This window comes from Patagioenas fasciata, chromosome 3 (assembly GCF_037038585.1).
Source record: "Patagioenas fasciata isolate bPatFas1 chromosome 3, bPatFas1.hap1, whole genome shotgun sequence".
In the NCBI taxonomy this organism is placed as follows: Eukaryota; Metazoa; Chordata; class Aves; order Columbiformes; family Columbidae; genus Patagioenas; species Patagioenas fasciata.
In genome coordinates this window covers 71,642,315-71,662,206 of record NC_092522.1, presented here as the reverse complement: position 1 = coordinate 71,662,206, position 19,892 = coordinate 71,642,315, and the positions used below count along the sequence as shown (strand labels likewise).

The window sequence follows — 19,892 nt, the reverse complement described above, 5'->3', positions numbered from 1 at the left end:
GAATACAAATTTTTCAATAATACAAGTATTTTAAAAATACTATCAAAGTAGTTGTTATTACTGATGTTCTATAAATATATATGTATATATTTAGTGTCTACGGAATGTAATGAGTGGGACACTGCTCTTATAAATTCAAGAAGACAGAAATTCATATTTGGAGTAAACAATCCTGCAAAAAGCCAATACACCAATATGAAGGAATTTTCTACAAGATTTTTTTTTTTTTCTCCTCCTTCACAAATGGCAATATTGGGATTGACAGAAAAGGTTCCTGGTTTGAAAGTATTACCATATCAGGGTGACTGCAATTAGAATCTTCAGCTTAATTGCACTCAGATCTCTTGATTTGGACCATGTAATTTACCATGAAATATATAAACCGATAAAAGAATAAAATATAGCAGATTTTAAAGTTAATTGGATATTAGCATTATTAAAGGGACTCAGTGTGCTTGTGTTAATCTATTCAAGAAAATGAATTACAGTAATATTTCAGTTCACAAAGGCTGATGTGAAATGAGCACGTTGCCTGAGAAGGCAGCAGCAGACACTAATCAAGCAGTGTTTGGTGGCACTCCCCTCAATGATTTCCATTAAGAGCAGACACCTGGGCACACCTGGCCTTTGTCTCTCAAAGACACAGTCTGGATGTTTCAGCATTGCCTTTCACAGCCTGTGGGTTAACTAAAGCTTGTTCTGAACACAATGCTTTATTTTACCTTCCACAAAAATGTATCAGACTCCACCACAACAACCATTCACGCCATTTAACTTCAGATGTTGACAGAAAAACCTCTTGTTCTACAGGTGGAGCCATGAGTGGACTTTTGGAGATCCTAAGTTAAGGTGCGGTCCTCTTCCTTTTCTCCTACAAATCAGATGTTTTAAACTGCTTTATGATCTGTTTCCACTTTCTGGGGCCTCAAGGTGTCACCCTAGCTATTTATCTGAAGGCCAGCTGACCATCCGATGATCACTGAACAATTTTCAGATGTTTAATCTGTGGTTTATTAGCACAACTGTATCACAGCATACTGAAATGATGTGTGATAAACATTGTGAGGCAAAAGCAGACAGTCATGTCTTTTATCATCTGAAATTCAAGTCACTGCAGACTACCCTCTCTATCTCCCTGTTTCCTTTCATGGTCTTCCCAGTTTCCTTGTAGCTGGAAAGCTCTAAACTGAAAAGTAATCTTCTCCAAAACATGCTTCCCACAGCATGTCTGCTCTGCCTTAGGAGAGCGTCAAACAGGCCAGGGCCTCACCTGGAAAAAAGAGCTCTGACGTGTCAAAGCTACTTGCAAATGTCAGAAGAATTACAGGAGAGATCTTGAAGATCTCCATACAAATCTTTATGCTGTGATTTACTAGTGGCACAGATGTGTAAAGCCAGAAATTGAGTGAATCACACCTGATGCAGGGGTATATTTTTTTCAATCAGAGTGTAACTGAAGGTATCTGAAAGGTTTTGCTAACCTTTCTCTCACTCTGAGCCTAGTCCAGTCATTTTGCTTATAACTGTCTTTAAAACTCCAAATCTTTTTATATATTATATGGCAAGTGTCCAATATTTTGCTCTTTTTTTTAATAGAGCCCCATATCTCTGCATGTCACTCTCTGAGAACAGGCCACACAAACCTTTTCTCTTCAAAATCCCAAGCTTGTTAATTTTTCCTCCTCAAAAATCAGTGTCCTACCTCTCTCCATTTGGAGAGTCTCTGTTTCTCAGCTACATCCTGAGCAATTTCTAGCTCTGACTGGACCTGGACATGTGAAGAGAGGACCTAAGCCACAAGATAGAGATAAGAAAACATAACCAATTCAGAGAAGTACCAGTGGAGAGCTTCTTGAGCAAATAACTGACTAAACAAAGCTTGTGAGGCTTAGTGTGCCCTTAAATAGTCTATCCTTGACTCTTTTCATAAATATTGTTGCTTTTAATTCCTAATATTATGTCCTCTCTATAGTATGTGCTCTTGCACTGGATTTCAGAGGAGTGTCCATTAAATAACGTCATGGTAGATTGACTCAATATTATGGGATGACAGTCATCATCAGTAGATCTAGCTTCTTTTTTTTTGGCTAAGAATTGTCTGTGTTAGAATAAATGGACATGGAGAAGTGGGAAGAGAGAAGAAGTGATGGATCAGCTAAAATATTTTATATACTCGGAACAACAATGGCAATTCTATTTTTGAAGCGTTCTGGGGTTAAGGCTTACTATTTGTGGGAAAAAAATCCAATAAATTATTAACCACAAGCTGCTTCATTTTGTACCTCAGCCAAAAAAGAAAAACATGGAAAATGTTAGCAATTTCTATAACCTTCCATTGACTCTACTTTTGACATGACCTTAATTTTAATTCATGCATTGTAGACAGAAAATTAAAAGCTTTAATAATACAGCCATTAGCTCATATGCTTTATTAAAACTATTTGCACACTCTTTGTTGCACTTGTGAGACCTTTCAACAATACAACGCACACTTTTAATACATAAAGGAGCAGAAACTCTCAGGGAAACAGAATATTAGAACAGAGTTCAATGATGCAGGAAAGTACCTGGATAAAAATCCCCTTGTGCAAACATGTCAATCACATAGCGACAGAATGCATATTGATCTAACAGAGCAAAAAGGAGAAAAACAGTAATGAAGAAAGTAGATTTAAAAGGTTGCTGCTATTTAACAGTGATGATAAAGCTTGGCAGTGTAAAGACACATTTCTTACTTATATGTTAGTGTTTTTTTCCTGGCCTTCAAGGAATTCACATGTTCAGGAAGAGATACTTCATTGTCCAGTCTTTCAGCCAAGAACTTTAGAGCTACCAACTCTTCTCCTGGGCTGGCAGGGCACTGTGCACACCCCAGGTCAGCCATGCACAGCCTTGGTGTTGGCCTATGTCCTGACCCCCAGTGCAAGTCCTGTGCAAACTGCTACCTGGCCACAGGTCCCAAAGACTTTTTCTTATTCTTGAAGATCCATTTCAAATAAATGCAATCATGTAATAGCAAAATTCAATAAAGCTTTACATCACTGTGTTTTCTTAATGTTGTTTTAACAGTATAATCAATATGTACATTTAGTGAATGGGAATATAAAGAGAACGGTATGTACTTACACTCCTGTAGCAATGAGATTTTCCAGAGAATTTTATCATCTTACTATAGAATTATTTTCCAAAGATGAATCTTTACAAAAATTTATGTATGTATATATTAAATCTGTGTATATATATATATATATAAACTACACTATTCAGAAATTGGGGCTTCTGAATCTAAGTTAAAGTGATTTCAGAAATGTTGACTCTCTATTGATTTCTCCTGTACATTAGCAGATTTGGAGAGGTTAATATAAATTTCTAACATTAATAACTGAGTGCAAAAAAAAAAAAAAAAGTAATATTATTGCTGGATTCTCCAGTTGGACAGAAAAAAGCATGTTGTCCCACTCATCTGTAAGGGACATTAGCTGTGAAAGTTAATGGTGATGACTAAATGTCAGCTCTGGTTAGCTAAGTTAGTTCCCAATTGTCCTTAAGTGAAGCATATTCATCTGTTTGTCCTAGATTGTTCTAGCACAGTTCCTATCCTACAGAACTTACATCTCTTCCCCTCTCCATCTTCTGTTGCATCTCTCTCCTACCCACCTACAAAGCCCCTTACTTCCTCTTTGCCAACTTCAAAACAAAATTATGCAGACTTTGGAATACTTAAAAAGAATAAATGGCATTACTGTCATATTTAAATGCAAAATCATGTTTCCAAAGATATAACACTCATTCTTACAATAGTTCACTGGAGCATCAATATTAGTTGATGCTGGGACATTTATGTAATTGCTGCTCTGCTATGTTGACTGCCATAGAAGTCATTGGGTGGAGAAGGGCAACTTTCAAATAATGATTTCCTATGCAGTTCCAGAAATTAGAAAAGGGTTTAAAAACTCAGTAAATATCCAATTGTTTCTTCTAGTTGACAGGAGCCCATGCAGTATTTCTTGTTACTGGGATGGTGAGGGTAGTACTAGTCAGTATTGTTGAACCTGGGGCAAGACTTTCAAGAGGTACACAGGCCTGTGGCTATAAACTTTGCTTTTAAAACCTTTAATGACTATTCATAATAGTTTATACTTTCATATTTAAGAATTCAAATTTATCATTCTGGTTGCCTCCAGCTTTGGATTCCATCCTTAAGGAATCTAAAGAATTTGTTTGTAATATTTGCCTGAAGTCTATATGTGCTAATTTTCTGAAAAGAAGTCAGCAGCCTATGTGTGAGGAAATGAGTATGTAGAAATCTGTAGACTCAGTAAGCCCATCTAAAGCCACTGAAGTCAGAAAAGAGTTTGCACTGACTTCAACACACTTCCAAAGAGGGCCTCAGTGAGTCGCTCTGTATTAATAATTAAAATGGACAAATGCTAATTTTTTAGTCCAGAAAATGTATGGCAAGGTCACAGCTCTTGTCAACTATCTTTACCCCTCTTTGCCAAAACAAATTGCCTTTATCCATACTGCCCATGGGGAAGAGTCTCTGGACTGTTTTGGGTCATTGTAGGGGAGGCTGCTAGGTGGCGAGGGACAAAACTATGTCAGGGGACACAAACAGTATGGACAGTCACACAACAGAGCACAATCCTATGATAGTTCTGTTAGGTTATGATATAGACATAGCCTGAGGGTCTGGTACGTCACACCACTACACTGATATTACAGTTATCACATTTTTAAATACAGTAATATAGACCAGGATTAAAATAGACTTTTTTTTTTCTTTTAATGTAGTTTGAATAAACTTTAAAAAAAAGCTTAATCTTGATTGTACTTGAGAAGAAAGATTTTGTATCAATCCTCTCATAGGATTTCTTTAGTAATTAAATCCCTGAAAACCGGGATTTATTGGAAAAAAAAAGGCAAAGCGCAGAATATTAAATTTTGAATAGCAAAAGTATCATTTCTACTGTATACAAAACAATAAGGTGCACAGTAATATCCCACTGAATTTCACGGGAATTCTGCCAATCAATGAAGATTGAAAATTAAGGAAATTTAAATGACCATGATTTTCTAAATATCTCTTCATGGCTAAAAATTCATTTTAATTTAAATTCTCATAATGAAAAGAAAATATCACACTATAGTTTTTACCTTATAACTCTGTAATAGTGGCATAGATAGTCACCTGAGTACTAATAAATCCTGTCAAAGTTTGGGACTGTATTCTTATTGATAAAAACAGTCATAGATATTTCTGTCATTGGAACTCACCTGAATTACCCCAGGACACATATTTTTAAAAAAAATTAATTTGAGTAAGGAAAGATGCAGCATCAAGGATATCAAAACAACCCTTCTGTGATTACTGGTTTGTTTGTTTGTTTGTTTACATTGTTGCAGAAAAGCTGGCAGAACTACTCCCTTGAGCAAGGAGAAGTAAGGACTGCAGGATCAGGAAATCATGGTGAAACCATAGTGACTTCAAAATTATGTTCACCTTGGGTCACAGTGAGACTGAAATATAGAACTGGATTTTCTGAGAGCATTCAGCTTGGCAGCAGCTTATGGTGGGAAAGAAGGACAGAAGCAGAAAAGGCAGCTTTCACTGGATGTGTGTAGTCCTAATCTCCAGTGATAAGGGCAGTTTAAGAGGCTCCTTCCTTCCTCCTGTCCAGCTGCTCATTCCTACTTTCACCTGACACAGTTCAGTGCACAATCACTGAGGTCACAATCTAAACCAGACTTAAACAGTGTTAATGCTTGATGTTGAGACATAATTTTGCTAATGTTTATCAGTTAAAGGGGGGAAAAATCCACAAAAAAACTCCAAACAAAAAAACCCCACCAGCACTTTCTGTTGCTCTGTGTAATCTTTGACCCCTACTTACTTAAAATATTTTGCTGTCAGGGAGAAAAGTGCATCATCTGCACACCATTGCTTTTTGAGACCCATATCCTGAAGAGTATGGAGTGTATCCCACTGTGCACTGAAACTCTGTCAGAGCAAACAAAAACTGAAAGATTTGCATTTCCCAAGAGGAGCTCAGGAATTTGCTGAACTTTCCCCTTGGTCACAGCAATCAGCATGAAAGATGCTGCTTTGATTTTATGCCTCAAAGGCTCCACTATTTCAAATAAAAACCAAAATAAAGTAGAATACAAATAAATGTTTAAAAATACTGTTTCAGCACACTATTCATGTCAGAAAGGAGCCTATGTCTCTAAGTGTCTTGGATTTCTAGAAATGTATAATTTAGGGACCTCCTAAGGGATCCAGAGCTGATGGCTACGAAATTCTGAGATAATCTGCCCAGGCAGATTCAGATATCCAGGCAGGGATGGCTGCTTTGATGCTCAGGCATGACAATTTATCTGTGGTTATCGTCTGGAAGGATCAGATAGGTATGCCACACAACAGAGCTGTCTTTATTAATGTCAGAATAATCCTGTGCCTTCAGTGTGGCAATCCATATGGAGAGGCTGGTCCTGCCACCTTCATTCATACAAAAATTGTACCCAACACCATGGAATAGCCCCAGGGAAATCAAGGAGCCAGTTGGCACAGCTTGGGAGTGGAAGAACCCAGGTTGGCTCTGACAAACAAGAGCATATATTAATAGTTAACACCTCTGTTTTGGTGTTGATGCATGTTGATTCCTTGTTTTACCACTTCATTTTTTCCTTACACCTGGGTAAAGGCACTTCCTTCCTTTTAAGCAGAAATTTAGAAGCTTTTCCCATCAAATTACATCCAGCAACTATATAATTACATCATACAATACCTGACAACATGATAATGCCTCATATAATCTGATGCAATACAAATTACACTCCCTTTCCTCTGCTGCTACTTTCCTTATTGCTACTGAGGACGTATGCAGATGTAGAAACAGAGCATAATTTCCAACAGGTCATTGGACAGTCTGTATTTTCCAAAATAACCTTACTAGCAATATACTACATGATATTCTACTGAGCAAGTCTATGAAGACTCAGGCCTATCTGAAGAGAAGTTGGTCCTTAGTAAAGAAGAATTTAAAATAAAAAGAATTTTAGCCATGGCAAATGGAACATTCTCGTTAGTTAAATAAAAGATATTTTATTCTTGATACCCTACTTCTGAGATTCATCTAGAATTTATTTGTACTGAACTTTTTCATGGATGGGCTTTGGTCCTTGCCAGCTTTAACTTCATTCTCTCTTATTCTTCCCTACTACCTTTATGAGATCTTCTTTTGTCTCCTCCTGGTTTTGTTTACCTTTCTTTTCCGATTTAGTTACAGTCTGAAGAGCTTTGTCCTCCTTAACTTTCGGTTTGGCCTTTATTAGCCCAACTTCTGTTGTTTTAGTCTCTGCTTGCTTGACCTTCTCAGTCATCTTTACTTCTCCTTTTCCATCTTTCACTTCCTTTTTAACTTTTGTTTCCACTTTAGTGCTCTTTACTTTCTTCTCTTCTGCAGGTAATAAACAAAAAGTTTTCAGGGTCATTCTTTCCCCCCAGAATAATACCCAATATAATTTATTTTATCTTGTGCTATCCAAAGTATTTCTTTATCATTAACAGTCAGATCTGATGAAAGATGTAATCCCCCAAAACTAGACAGATTTAGACAGAAATATGAGATGCAAACGTGTTTTGTCTTCAGTCATGTACCAAATATTTGGCTGATACTAAGGGTAGTAGGCCAGAGCAAATAATATTCAATGTTTGTAATGACATTATGTTAGCTTTTGTGGTATCAACTAGGGAGAAAAAGATTGGTCATGAAGCAAGCAAAAATCAAGGTACTTCCAGGCTAAATCTGAGTAACTTTAGACTTCACAGATCAGAGCTAAACTCTGTTATAACGTTTAAGTGTCATTGATTTAAAGTGTGGCTATTTGTAAGGGTCACTTTTATGCACTGATTCTAGGTCTCTGCTCATGACGTTTTGAGTCCTTGGGTCTCCTTTTACAGAAAATCCCCAGGCATAAAGACTAGTCTGAGACAGGTCCGTTCGTGATTTGCCCTGCAGCATAGTGAGAAGGTTTCCCAGCAGAATTACTGAATTGTACTGAATTGTAAATATCAGTGGCTGAAACTACACACAGGTTGTTAAGACCAGGAATGTTCCTTCTGCTCATATGTATCATCAGCTTTTTCTCATTTGAGACATGGTTGCTGACAATATGTGTGTTTCTAGTTCACTTCATTGGAAAACCAACAGTAGTTTAAAATGCCACTAGTATTAGTTCAATTTTATGTTAATACTTCTGTTTTCTTCATAGCTCTGAAGGTCTTCAACCTTGACACAAAACTTGGATGCTACAAAATGCGTGTCTTCTGTAAGACTCTGGACTTCTATTTCTATTAAACCACTGAGCTGACTGACTGATTTTATAAATATGTAAACTAAATAACTCTACCTATTCTAAAATAGAATACAGATATTTTTATAAGAGACAATTCCTACTTTTTAAAAAAGTCATGACATGGCTAGTGAATAAAGAATTTCCTTAACTAGCTATAGAGAAAATACACATGTCAAATCACTTATGGATAAGCCTACTTCTTTTTCAGGGAAATGGTGGTTCATACCTTTAATTTTCATCTTTGAAATTTCAACATATTTTAAAAGGGATCATGCATAGATCTTCTAAAGATACTTTAATTCAGATTTTATTTTAATTCCATTATAGTGTCATATAGCTGTTTTTTATATGCTTCATGCTCTCTACTCCAATAAAATAAAGTTTATGAATTTTAATGTAAATTCTGATAAAATTTAGTATAAAAAATAAATACCTTTGGGAGGAGGTTTCTTTTCAGCTTTTTCATGTCTTTCAGGTTTGTCTTTTTGAATTCCTAGAAATGCAAAAATTGTACATGAGGAAAAAAAAATGACAAAGAATGAGAAAATATTGCTAAAACACAAGAGCATCCCTGAAAGTTTCACATTTCTTTGTGATTCATGTTTTTGATTTGCAAAAATCTTACTTTGCAAAAATCTTGCTTCTTTTTCTCAGGTTCAGACACTGGGATAAAAAGCTTAAAAATATGTTTTGAGACTCACCTAACCAGAAGACAATGCATTCCCACAGAGCTGAAGCTTTGTAGGGAATGCTTATACTGCATATTCCAGACAACATTAACTTGCTCTGCTCAAGATCCAAGCAGATAAAGGCTTGATCTTGTGCTCCAGCCAACAGGAAAGCCATGCAGCTACATTTGTCTTACAGAAAGGGTTTTTTCTTAGCTCGAGCTTACTGTCATACAAACACAGCCCCAAGCCTGGTGCTCACTTCAGAGACCAGCTCAGTGAGCTCACGTCTGCACAGGATACACTATGTAAACACACACACTGCTGTGTCCCAGAAAGGTTGTCAAGATTTTGTGCAAAGACTCCTGTCTTTCCTCTCTTGGTTGACATCCAGACATATTGGTGGAACAAGAGAATTAATTACACTTCTTTGAAGTGATAACTACATAAGAGCAACATCCCCTCTAACTGAATTCCAGCCTAGAATTGCTGCCTATATCAACCATGATCGATATTTGGACTTGTTCCATTTTAAAATTTTTTTTAAGGTAGCTGTTTCTTGCTTATGTGTTTGAATACCATTCATATCACCAAAACTTTCTGGGGCCTTTAACAGGGGCTGAAGAAGTACCCTAAGTCTTTTTATTGAGCGCAGAGAAAATCTCCTGACAGTGGAAGAAGTAGCCATGAGTTTAAGTACTTCAGTTCCCCGAATTTGGCCTGGACCTGAATATCCTAATTTCCTAGGTAGAAGTGGTCCCTCGGCACTGTTGGGAGGTGATTCAGTCTCGATCAGAGCCCAGACAAAAGGGACGTGAGCCTGCAATGTATAGCTCATCACACTGTTGGCATCAGTGCGTCTTGGGAAGCACTGAAGGCAACAAGTGCCGTAGGGACTCACATGGCATAGAAACTGTTGAAGAGAGGGTAGCACATCTATATGTCACACTGCAGCAGCGAATCTCCCTAGCTAGAAAGCAGACAAATTCTTCAAAAAGTTTACTATCAGTGACTGGAATCATAGCTGCTATTAAACACAATGAAGCTCTAAGTGATTATTTGGTTAGCTAGCAGAAGACAAATGGATAAACAGGCTGGTTGCTCATTAGGAATATCTCAGTGATTCTTGGAAGTTATTTTCTTTTCAAATCTACACAGACACCATCAGCATTTATTTTCTTCAGATTATTTCAGTGTGATTTCACTCTATTAAAAATCCTACACTTTCAAGCCATATACTGAAAGTAGAAAAAATGACCCAATATCCCTTTTAAATTTAGAGACTGGACAATGGTTACTATTCAAGGCTTTAAGTCTTCATGCCACTTTTACTCTTTCTTCACTCTTACTTTCTGTTTTACATTTTTCCTTAGAGTAAGGTTGTATCCAATAAAGACTGATTTGTATATTGGAATCTATATTGTCTGATAAGATTCAAATTAAAGCTAATTAATTCATGTATTGCATCATTATCAGATGAATCTGAATGCCGTAACAGACTGATATTAAGATATATTACAAAGGGCTTTTTTTTTTTTCAAGAGTTAACTGAATAAAGTAAGAAGAGACAAGACTGAAATCTAACTTTGTTATAGAAATATCCAGCTTCCAGAAAGCAATGCATGTAACAAAAAATGAGATAAAGAAAACTTCAGAGCAAAAACATTCAAATGCCAAACAATAATAAATGTTGGACTTTAAAAATTAGCGTAACAGGGCAAGCTGATTGGATTGTTGAATCCTGTTGTCCAAGTCATGGCTAAAGATGGAATTATCCATCAAAAGAATATTAAAAATAATTTCTCATACAAAATATTGCTTCAGAATATATATGATATTAAGAAGATATGTAAATCTTAAGCAAAGCCACTTCTGTCATGGATGGCACTATAAATTGTTGTTTTGAAATGAAAACATTATTTCAAAAAAAATAATGGTATGAAAATGAAAATCTATTTTTGGTTATGATGGAAGACCCAGATTGAGAGTTAGTAAACACTCTTTCATTAGGTCTGTACCAGACTGAAAAGCGATACACAGGAGAAACTTGCCTTTGCAGGCAAGTTATTGAATCCCATTGTGGAGAAAAAGGCATCAAGGAATGAAAATGTAACAGATATAGGCTTATTTCTTTAGCTGTGCAAGAATGATTTATAATTACTTCTGTGCATCAAAACAGGAGAACTAAGAATGAAATATATACTGAGCAGGATTGCACTCAGGGGCTGATCAGGACCTGCTCAAGCAAAACTGCAAACACCCCCAAAATGTACAGTGATAACTGTAAGAGTTTTATACTTCAAATAGTAATGTCCACACTCTCCCAGACTATGTAAGTACTATAATACTTATCTGCATTACCTTTAGAAGGTGTTTTCTTTTCATGTTTTTCTGGCTTTTCAGGTTTCTCTTTGTGTGTAACTGGAAATAAATAACAGCAACACTAATGGTTATTAAAAACAAAAATTAAAAAAGGAGAGAGAAATGTTGCATTTTAAGTGAGAAAAAAAGAGAAAAAAACATCAAGAAACACAACTAGGCACCATGGCTATCCATGCAAAGAAATCAAAAGATTGATTCTGTTGCTGTTGTCAATGCCAAAGCACATGATTCAAACTTGCAAAAACTCTACCATCCCTGAGGTCTCTGCCATTGGCTGGGGAAGGAATGGCCTTTCTGGCACAACTGTAATTCCATGAATGAAGTTAGTCAAGAAGACTCATGCTTATTTATGTTGTTTACTAGTTCATTTTGTTTGCTTTGTTCATACTGCCCATTACTGGTGTATTTTGGTTTATCGTTACTTCTGAACTTTCTTGTTTATTACCTTGGATCATTTCTGAAGGATTTTCTGAACTCCAGATAACAACTAACAGTTTTTCCAGCTATGAATGATTAAACACTATAATTAATTACAAATCTAATTGCAATGGCATTATAACTAATGCTCTTCGGGGCTTTTTGTTTGCTTTTAATTTCCACTTTACAAACTGAAATAAAGTACACTGTAGTGACTGGATTTCTGACTCGGGTTTTACAATACACCTGAGTTATGCAATAGTCACAGAGTGGTGGTTAGTCTGGAATATTCTCTTATGTGGGCTCTGTTTTGGCAAATTTTTGCAATTAATGTTTACACAGTAACTTCTCCACAGATGTGCAGAAGTGATATTTGTATGTGTTCATATCCCCTGAGGTACCCTACAGGGAACAGGTGTGTGAAAACACTCAGCACATGAACTTACACTAAGAACACAAAAAGGTGTGCATGAGCATTGTTATGTGCTGTCCAGCCTTGTGTTATTGTTTCAAAAGAAAGTAGGAATTGTGGAAGATAAAGCAGTGCTAGATAACTATTTATTGCAAGTAATTACTTAAAGAATTAGTCCTGCCCTATTCAACGTCTGTGTAACAACACCCCTCAGTGTGGTATTTAAAACATTTTTTTTTCACATGGCCTGCCTTATTAACTTTGTTTAAAGGCTGTCAGGTGTTTTTCCTGGGTGACTATATTCTCTTAGCAATCATACTTACTGTGAGGGTTGGAAATACTCAGAGATTATGGGGTGATTATACTAATTCAGAGTATAAAGTATATTATCTCCCTTCCTCAGGAAAAAAAGATGCAGAAAGAATACAAAATGCTACTCAGTTTGTTTGTCTGAAAACCTTTATATGATTTCATGATTTTTATTAATGAAGTTCTATAACATTTTTTCCAATAAAGGGGTTACATAAGTGGAAATTGGGTGGACAATTAATTTTGGGGTACATCCAAATGTAGAATAAGTTCTAACATTAAATCATTACCTGTGTGCCTTTCCTTTTTTTCAAGTTTTTCTTGTCTTTCCCGTTTGTCTTTTTGTGTCACTAGGAAAGAAGAAATGTGTTCACGTATATCACAAAAAAACCAAAACAAAACAAAAACCAAACCAAAACAACAACCTGTGGAAAAACTTAAGAATAAAAAATAATTCTACGATGATGAGCCTCAGGAAACAAAACAGCAAATTGTGATCTCTTGAGCTATCCCATGCATATCTGTACAGCATACATCATACCACATGGAGGTGAGCAGACAACTCTGCCTAACAAGTTCCTGCTTACCATCCCAGCCATGGCAGGTAACACGCCTCAGCTGTTTACTACAGAAACAGCATCACTTGCACCGTGACTTTCAGAAAACTGTCAAGGACTAAGGAGGAGCTCACTGTAAATGCTGTTGCCTGCACTAGAAAGAGGACATCACCTGGGACACCCTGTACCGTGTCAGGCAGAGGCTCATAAAAACCTTGAACTCAGCTCTGAGGCATAAGAGCGTCACATGCACAAATGACACATCTGTCACTTGCCAGCTGGCTTGAAATGGATAACCAGTAATGGATACGGACAGTTGGTAATGGACACTAGCTGAGATCAGTCCCTGGCAATGATGATCTCAGAGCCACAATTAGATGCCCAGTATGTGCCAAGTAAAAACTAACACTATTACAGTGGTGTTATGCTATGCACTCATCCACACAACATTTTTCACTCGCTTTTCTTAGGATTTTACACAACAATATTCCAGACAGTGGGAAATGAGCATATGGATTTGAGGGCATGTCAGAAAAATCAGCTGCAAAACTGCAAGCTGGTTTTAACTCTGACTTATGCGGAGATTTCATCCCAGTTTAGTAAATCTCCCTTCGTCAAACATGAGAAAATAAGAAGTTCTTTTACCATACCATGAACTCTGTATCTAACTGGAAGCAAAACAAGAAGGGCAGGGAATAGTCAGGCTCTCACATTTTCTTTAGTAATATAGTGATGAAATACATTAGGATGAGTTTCTGACAAAACTGAGTCACTCCTAAGACTCTTCTATTTATTCTTTATATCATGAGATAACTTTCCTAGAACTTCATCATGGAAGGTGATTAGAAATTAAAATAGGATGTTACTTACTCTCTCCACTATTTAAATCTTGAAAAGGCAATGTATTTAAAGCAGTAAATAAGTAGTTAAAATACAGGGATGCAGTGAAACTTCGGAGTCTCCCAATCACTCTACAATGAAATGGGCCTTAGAAAGACACGCATCCATAGTCATAGTTCAAAAATATTAGGTTCAGTCTGAAAACAATGTTTATTACTACTGTGAATACAGACAATCTCTTTACATAGTAGTGTTTCAGTAGCAATTGTAGCAATAGTTCTCTAAATAAGACTAAGTAATACATTCACTTTAAGATAAAATACAGTTAGGTAAACAGAGTATTAGTAGGAGTTATAACAAGTTAAGACAGTGTAATAATTCTTTTTCATCAGCTATCTGAGATTGGTTGGGATAATGTTTTCCTGTTCTAAGAAACTTTAAAAAACATTAAATATTGCTCTTCTATCAAATCAAATTGAAAAGTTCCCCAAATTTTCCACAAAATAACAGAAATCTTAATGATATGTTCATTTTTCAACACGGGACATTATAGTCTTCACTCTGTCATTTTTCCAGATCTCAGAAAAAAAAATCTCCATTTACTACCATTCCATTTTCTAGTAATAAATTTTCATTCTAACAGAAACCTGAACTTATGTGCCTGCCATTAACCTCTAGAGTCAGTCTTGTTAACTAATGTATTTTGAATTATTTATATAAAATAGAAAAGCTCCAATCAGAAACCATTAGAAAGGCCTAATCAAGCACAAATTTCAGGAAGCTGCACGTTCACTTGGGTTTTAAGACTCGTGCTCGTGGTCTGAAATAAATCAGCAATGGCTGGATATTGGATCTTCCTTTTTGGGGGGGGGTAATTTATTATGACCATTCACCCATTTGTTCTTCCAGAATGGGTTTCTTCCTCCAGCCTGAGACTTCATTAATCACGTTTTTATGTAAAGGACATGTTCTCAGAAGGCTTTAAGTGTTTTGACAAGTAGCTATGTTCAAAAAAAAGTCCATTTTGCCAAAAAATCTCTCATAGGAGGCAGACTAGATGGTGGCTCTTATTGCCCAGAGCTAATTCATGAGTTGTAGGTAAAGAGGAAACAGTATCCTGATTCTGACTCCTACAACAGGCGGATCTGTAATTTGTTGTTGGCATATATCAACAGCAAGTTAGTAAGTCCTCTCTAACACCCTCTCCCCAGTGTCTCTGAAATGAGTCTGGGGAATATCTTTTCTAAGGCAGGTCTCTGAAGCAGAATACCTCCAGGGACTGTGCCTTGTATGGTGTAATTTACTCATTATGTTTTGCTCACCAGTACTCCCAAAGACAAATATTATGCTTGGATTTATGCAAGAAGAATAAAAAAGGCACCTATTTATGCTCTGGGCATATTTACACAAGTTAATAGTACTGTAAATACTTATTCATTAATCTCTAAAAATAATTTTAGCCCTTCTGCAGAGAGATTAATTCAAAGTGCTTTTAAAATGCTCATTCTCCTTCCAGCTGGCTTTCACAACACATCCTCTACCCTTAAACATAATTGGGATTTACAAGAAGTCAATAAATTAGGCCATTTCGAACAACAGGTAAAAAGACAAAGAATATCAGATGCTGAATACATACCCTTTGGAGGTTCTTTCCTCTCAACTTTTTCTTGTTTTTCAGGTTTGTCTCTGTGAATTACTAGAAATAATAATAATAATAATAATAATAATAATAATAATAATACACAATAAATCTGTAATCTGGAGGCATTCTGTCCACTTATTTTTTCACCAAAGTGACCAAGGAAAAATATTTGTGAAATCAAATAATGGATTTTAGCTCTGAGTGACAGGTACTAGTTGACGTATAGACCTTGTTAATGTCAATACTTAATTCCACGTCCAATATAAATATTTTTCCTTGAGTAAGCCTTCAGATGTTAGACCATATTTTTGCAAAATAAGTGATTATTCAGAAACTTTAATCTAATTTGTGGAATCTCTTTCGATCACATTACACAAGCATCCTGACTCTAAGATTTCTGACATAGGGAATTATTTTCAGTCCTTGACTGCATTGCTTTCTACTCTTAACCAAAACAGCTAGGATATTGCTTTCCATGCTCTTTTTTCTTTATTTTTAGCTGCTACTTCAGCCACAGGATAGATAAACAAGAAAACATCTCTTTTAATCAGAGTCTAACTTCAGAAAGAGCAGCTGTTCAAAACACAACCAACTACACGCCCTGCTAGAAGCAGGCAAACACAAATCCTTATGGTCTCTATTGCCCACCCAACATTCAGTCCACGTTTTTGGACATTGTTGTATTCCACACCCTAATGATTTAGACAAAAATGGTCCTTGTTGGCCTCTACTACTCAAAGACTAGCATTTTGCAATTTCAGGGAAAAAAAATATCTTTTGCAGTACTCAAATTTCTGTCAGCAAGTAAACCACAGAAAATATAACTTTGATTAGAAAACAACTGTGAGCTTTATGTACAAGCATAGTGATGTTTTTGCATACATTTGTTTCACTAGCTTTGCAGCAAATGTCATTTCATAGAGGTGCAAGCATTTTTTTGTTGTTTAAATATTTCCTCATTAAAAATAGGTCCATGTCTTTAAGAAAAAATATTCCAAACTTTCAGTAATTTAATTATGTCTTGCATGTGTTTGCATTATTCAAATACATTTCTCATCATAACAGGTAAATTATTGTTGATACAATTAGCAGTACAGTGTAAAGAGATTGAATGGAAATTTTTCAAAGCCTTTAAGGAATGTGCACAGCAATTTACAGTAAAAAAAAACAGGCTGTGAAGAGCACAGCGACAGCAGGAATGTATTATTGAATGGATTACTGACTGTAGCTCACTCAATTGCTTTAGGACATCTAGCAGCACACCAAGGAAAAGCACACCAAGGAAACCTCGCCCCCTATACTGTGTAGAACTTAGACTGAATATTTTTGTGGAAACTGTAGCATGCTTTTACATCTTACATTTCTATTAGCAGGTACCAGCTCCTTGGAAAGCACTTTGAGCCAGCGTGTCATCAGTTTTGGACGGGGCAATAACATAGTTTTGCAAATAATAGTTGTGTAATGGTCAATGAAAGTGAAACATGAGCTTCTGCACATTGGACAAAAACCCTTTGCTCTCTGTGCCAAAAAATATAGCTTTACTATGCAGAACAGACTGACAAACAGAAAGCTTTTTCTTGGCTACAGAACCTCTAACTTGTGTAATGGAGACTTTTTTTTTTTTTTCTTAATTTATTCTAGTTTGTCTATAGCATTTCTCTATCTCATGCTTTGGAAAACTAACAAACAAATGAACAAACTACAAGCCTTTAATGACACTAACTGAACTGAATGTCAGCAGACCTTAAAGTGAATAAACCCCCCCTCATTTAAGGTTCCTTCAAACCATAAAAATCTTATAAAGGGCTAAAATGCAAGGAAACATTGGTATTTGTGGGACTCCAAGCTAAAAACATGGAAAAGGGATCAGCTGGCTCCATCCTGAGAAATAAAAGTAACTTGATATATCTGGGCAGGCAGCCTGGAATGTGAATAAGCAGAGACCAGGCTGGCATAAGCATAAGCTATTTTTCTCTTCCCAGTGATAGGCTGAAGGTGATGTCTGGTTAGTCCAAAAGTTCTACCCTGTGTGTTGATATCCCCATTGCTTCAGAGCTTGCTAATCTCAGATTGTGATGTTTACTTTTACCTCTTATGGACAGTGTCAGAGCTATGGCTTTTGGGTACAACCTTATCCAGGGAAGGTGTTGCCAAAAATTAAAGGGTTCATGTTTCAGGGCTATGATGACTGACCATTTTTGACTCTTTAATCACAGTGCAGAAAGGACAGCAAAGTCCATGGAAGCTTTTGATCTGACAAACTTAAACATGATTTTTCTTTTACGTATTAACTCTGTTTCCCTCCCCCAGAAATGTTTTCATGTTCAACTTCTTATGTAGTCCTAAAGGCTCTGTCATAGAAAATACTCCATCATCTACAGACCTTTTCCAGATTTAGTCTCTTGGATATCTATTTTAAAAGGCTTAATTAATGTTGGTTTTCAAGCCCCCAGTGCTTAGGTGCAAGCACTAAGTTTTAGAAATAAGCTAGGCTGGCCATACTGGCATGTTTCTGTTAGACAAATAAGAGTTAATAAGATTTCCCTTTTTTTGCATATAAAAAAACAATGAGAAAGCACATGAAAATGTTTTTAAGGCTGTGAAGTCAAGTATTCTTCAGCTGAAAAATGCTGGAACTAAAATTTCTCATTCAACTTTAATTCAACCGTTTCATTTGCTTTATGACATACTTTATAATTAAAAGATCACCTCTTTTCATTTTTAATAGGATACCGGATTCATCCAGAAAAATAAGAAGAATAACTAAAACTAGTTTTATGACAATTGTGTAAGCTAAAATTTTCCCACAACTTAAAGAAGTTTTCTTGGAGTTCCTTGCAAATACCAAGAAAGCATAAGCTCGGAATGAACTGTTATTAGCCTTGGAAAAAATATAACACCCCAATCTAATTTTCACTAACCTAGATTTTGGAAACTGCTGAAACATTTTTATACAACTTTGAATGAAAACTCAGCCTGAGGCAAAAAGATGAGCATGAAAAATTTCATCCTCAGTAACTGGAGAGTGGTAAATTTATAAATAATCTGAAACAGGAGCTTATAATTGAAAATTTTAAGGTAATTTAACATTGTATTCCAAAATTAAAAATATTAAAATGTTGCTATCTACTTCACATACAATTAAAAAACAAGAAGCATAGCATATATGTGGAACATTTTTCCAAATTTTAGTCATCTAAGAGAATATTTGATTTGCATCAAGTGGAAAACATAGGCAAGGGGATGTGATTTAGTTTTTCTTCATTAAAGTGTTTGAGACAGAGACATTCCCCATCCCAAAAAAGCGAGTGTAAAAAGAGATGTAATAAGGAGGCACTAATTCCATACTGAAGGGAAGTAAAAATAGTATCCAGTTGAGTAAGTCTTAAGTCTGCTGCTTGGTATAAAGCTAGGTGATGAGTGCAGTAAGCATGAAGCAGAGATTGCTTGCTCCAGCTAACTGACTAAGTGCTTGTCTACAGAGCAACACTCAGGAAAGTTAAGATAAATGAACCAGTACAATGAAGTTAGAGTGCAGTAGTCAGAGAGCATTAAATCTCTATGTAGATGTTTTCATTCAGAAGTAAACTTAGGTGGGTATAAATTAATTCTTCTTGAATGAACACTCAAAATACAAATGAAATGAAATGAAATAATAAAATAAAATAAAATAAAATAAAATAAAATAAAATAAAATAAAATAAAATAAAACAAAATAAAACAAAATAGAGAAAAGGCTTGATCCGGAGAGGGGCACAGGTTTCCAGGTTGGAAACAATAACCTAAGGAAATCCCAGAAATTAATGAACTGTGGAGACACCTGCAGTCATTACAAATCACCTCAGGTGTCTGTGGAGGGAGAAGAGGCCTATCTCTGAGCTTGGCCAGCCCTTCCCTAACTGGCACCAGTCAAGCACAAGCTGCTCACTGCAGTGCCCAACCCTGCGGTGGGTTTAGCCCTTTGACACCAAACCTAAATGCCTATAAGAGCGACACAGTGTCTCATGAGGTACATATTTGTACAACTTAAAATTAGATTTAATTGCAGCAGTTAGATAGATAGTGTTACATCCATCTGAATTAAGGTTTAGGTTTGATGGCTACTGGTGGTAGTCAAACCGCCTGTAGCATTGGCTTCACCCTAGGCTGCTGTAAATCCATACAGCTGAATAAATACTTGACAGCTGTACCTGAGCCACTGCAGCTACATGTTACCTAAAGTTAAATCAGGTATATCTGTAGTCATATCTCCAGAAATCAGGGTAGACAGCCCCTGTGCCAAATGTAAATACACCATTTACATTGCT

The 19,892-nt window shown here is 36.1% G+C and overlaps 1 protein-coding gene and 1 long non-coding RNA gene across 5 annotated transcripts in view; one reads left to right on the top strand and one right to left on the bottom strand.

Annotated features, from left to right (window-relative positions):
- TRDN (triadin) overlaps window positions 1-19,892 on the bottom strand; it is a 221,109-nt gene that overhangs the window by 139,335 nt on the left and 61,882 nt on the right. For all 4 annotated transcript variants that reach the window (XM_071806589.1, XM_071806590.1, XM_071806591.1 and 1 more), the window contains 5 exons: window positions 15,580-15,639; window positions 12,837-12,896; window positions 11,388-11,447; window positions 8,792-8,851; window positions 7,266-7,460 (listed from right to left, as the gene is read on the bottom strand). In XM_071806589.1, coding sequence (XP_071662690.1) covers window positions 7,266-7,460; window positions 8,792-8,851; window positions 11,388-11,447; window positions 12,837-12,896; window positions 15,580-15,639 — 435 coding nt within the window. The remainder of the gene's footprint in view (window positions 1-7,265; window positions 7,461-8,791; window positions 8,852-11,387; window positions 11,448-12,836; window positions 12,897-15,579; window positions 15,640-19,892) is intronic.
- On the top strand, window positions 817-11,337 carry LOC139827591 (uncharacterized). Its single transcript, XR_011738402.1, has 3 exons — window positions 817-849; window positions 8,275-8,331; window positions 11,206-11,337. It is a non-coding gene; the product is annotated as an uncharacterized lncRNA (long non-coding RNA).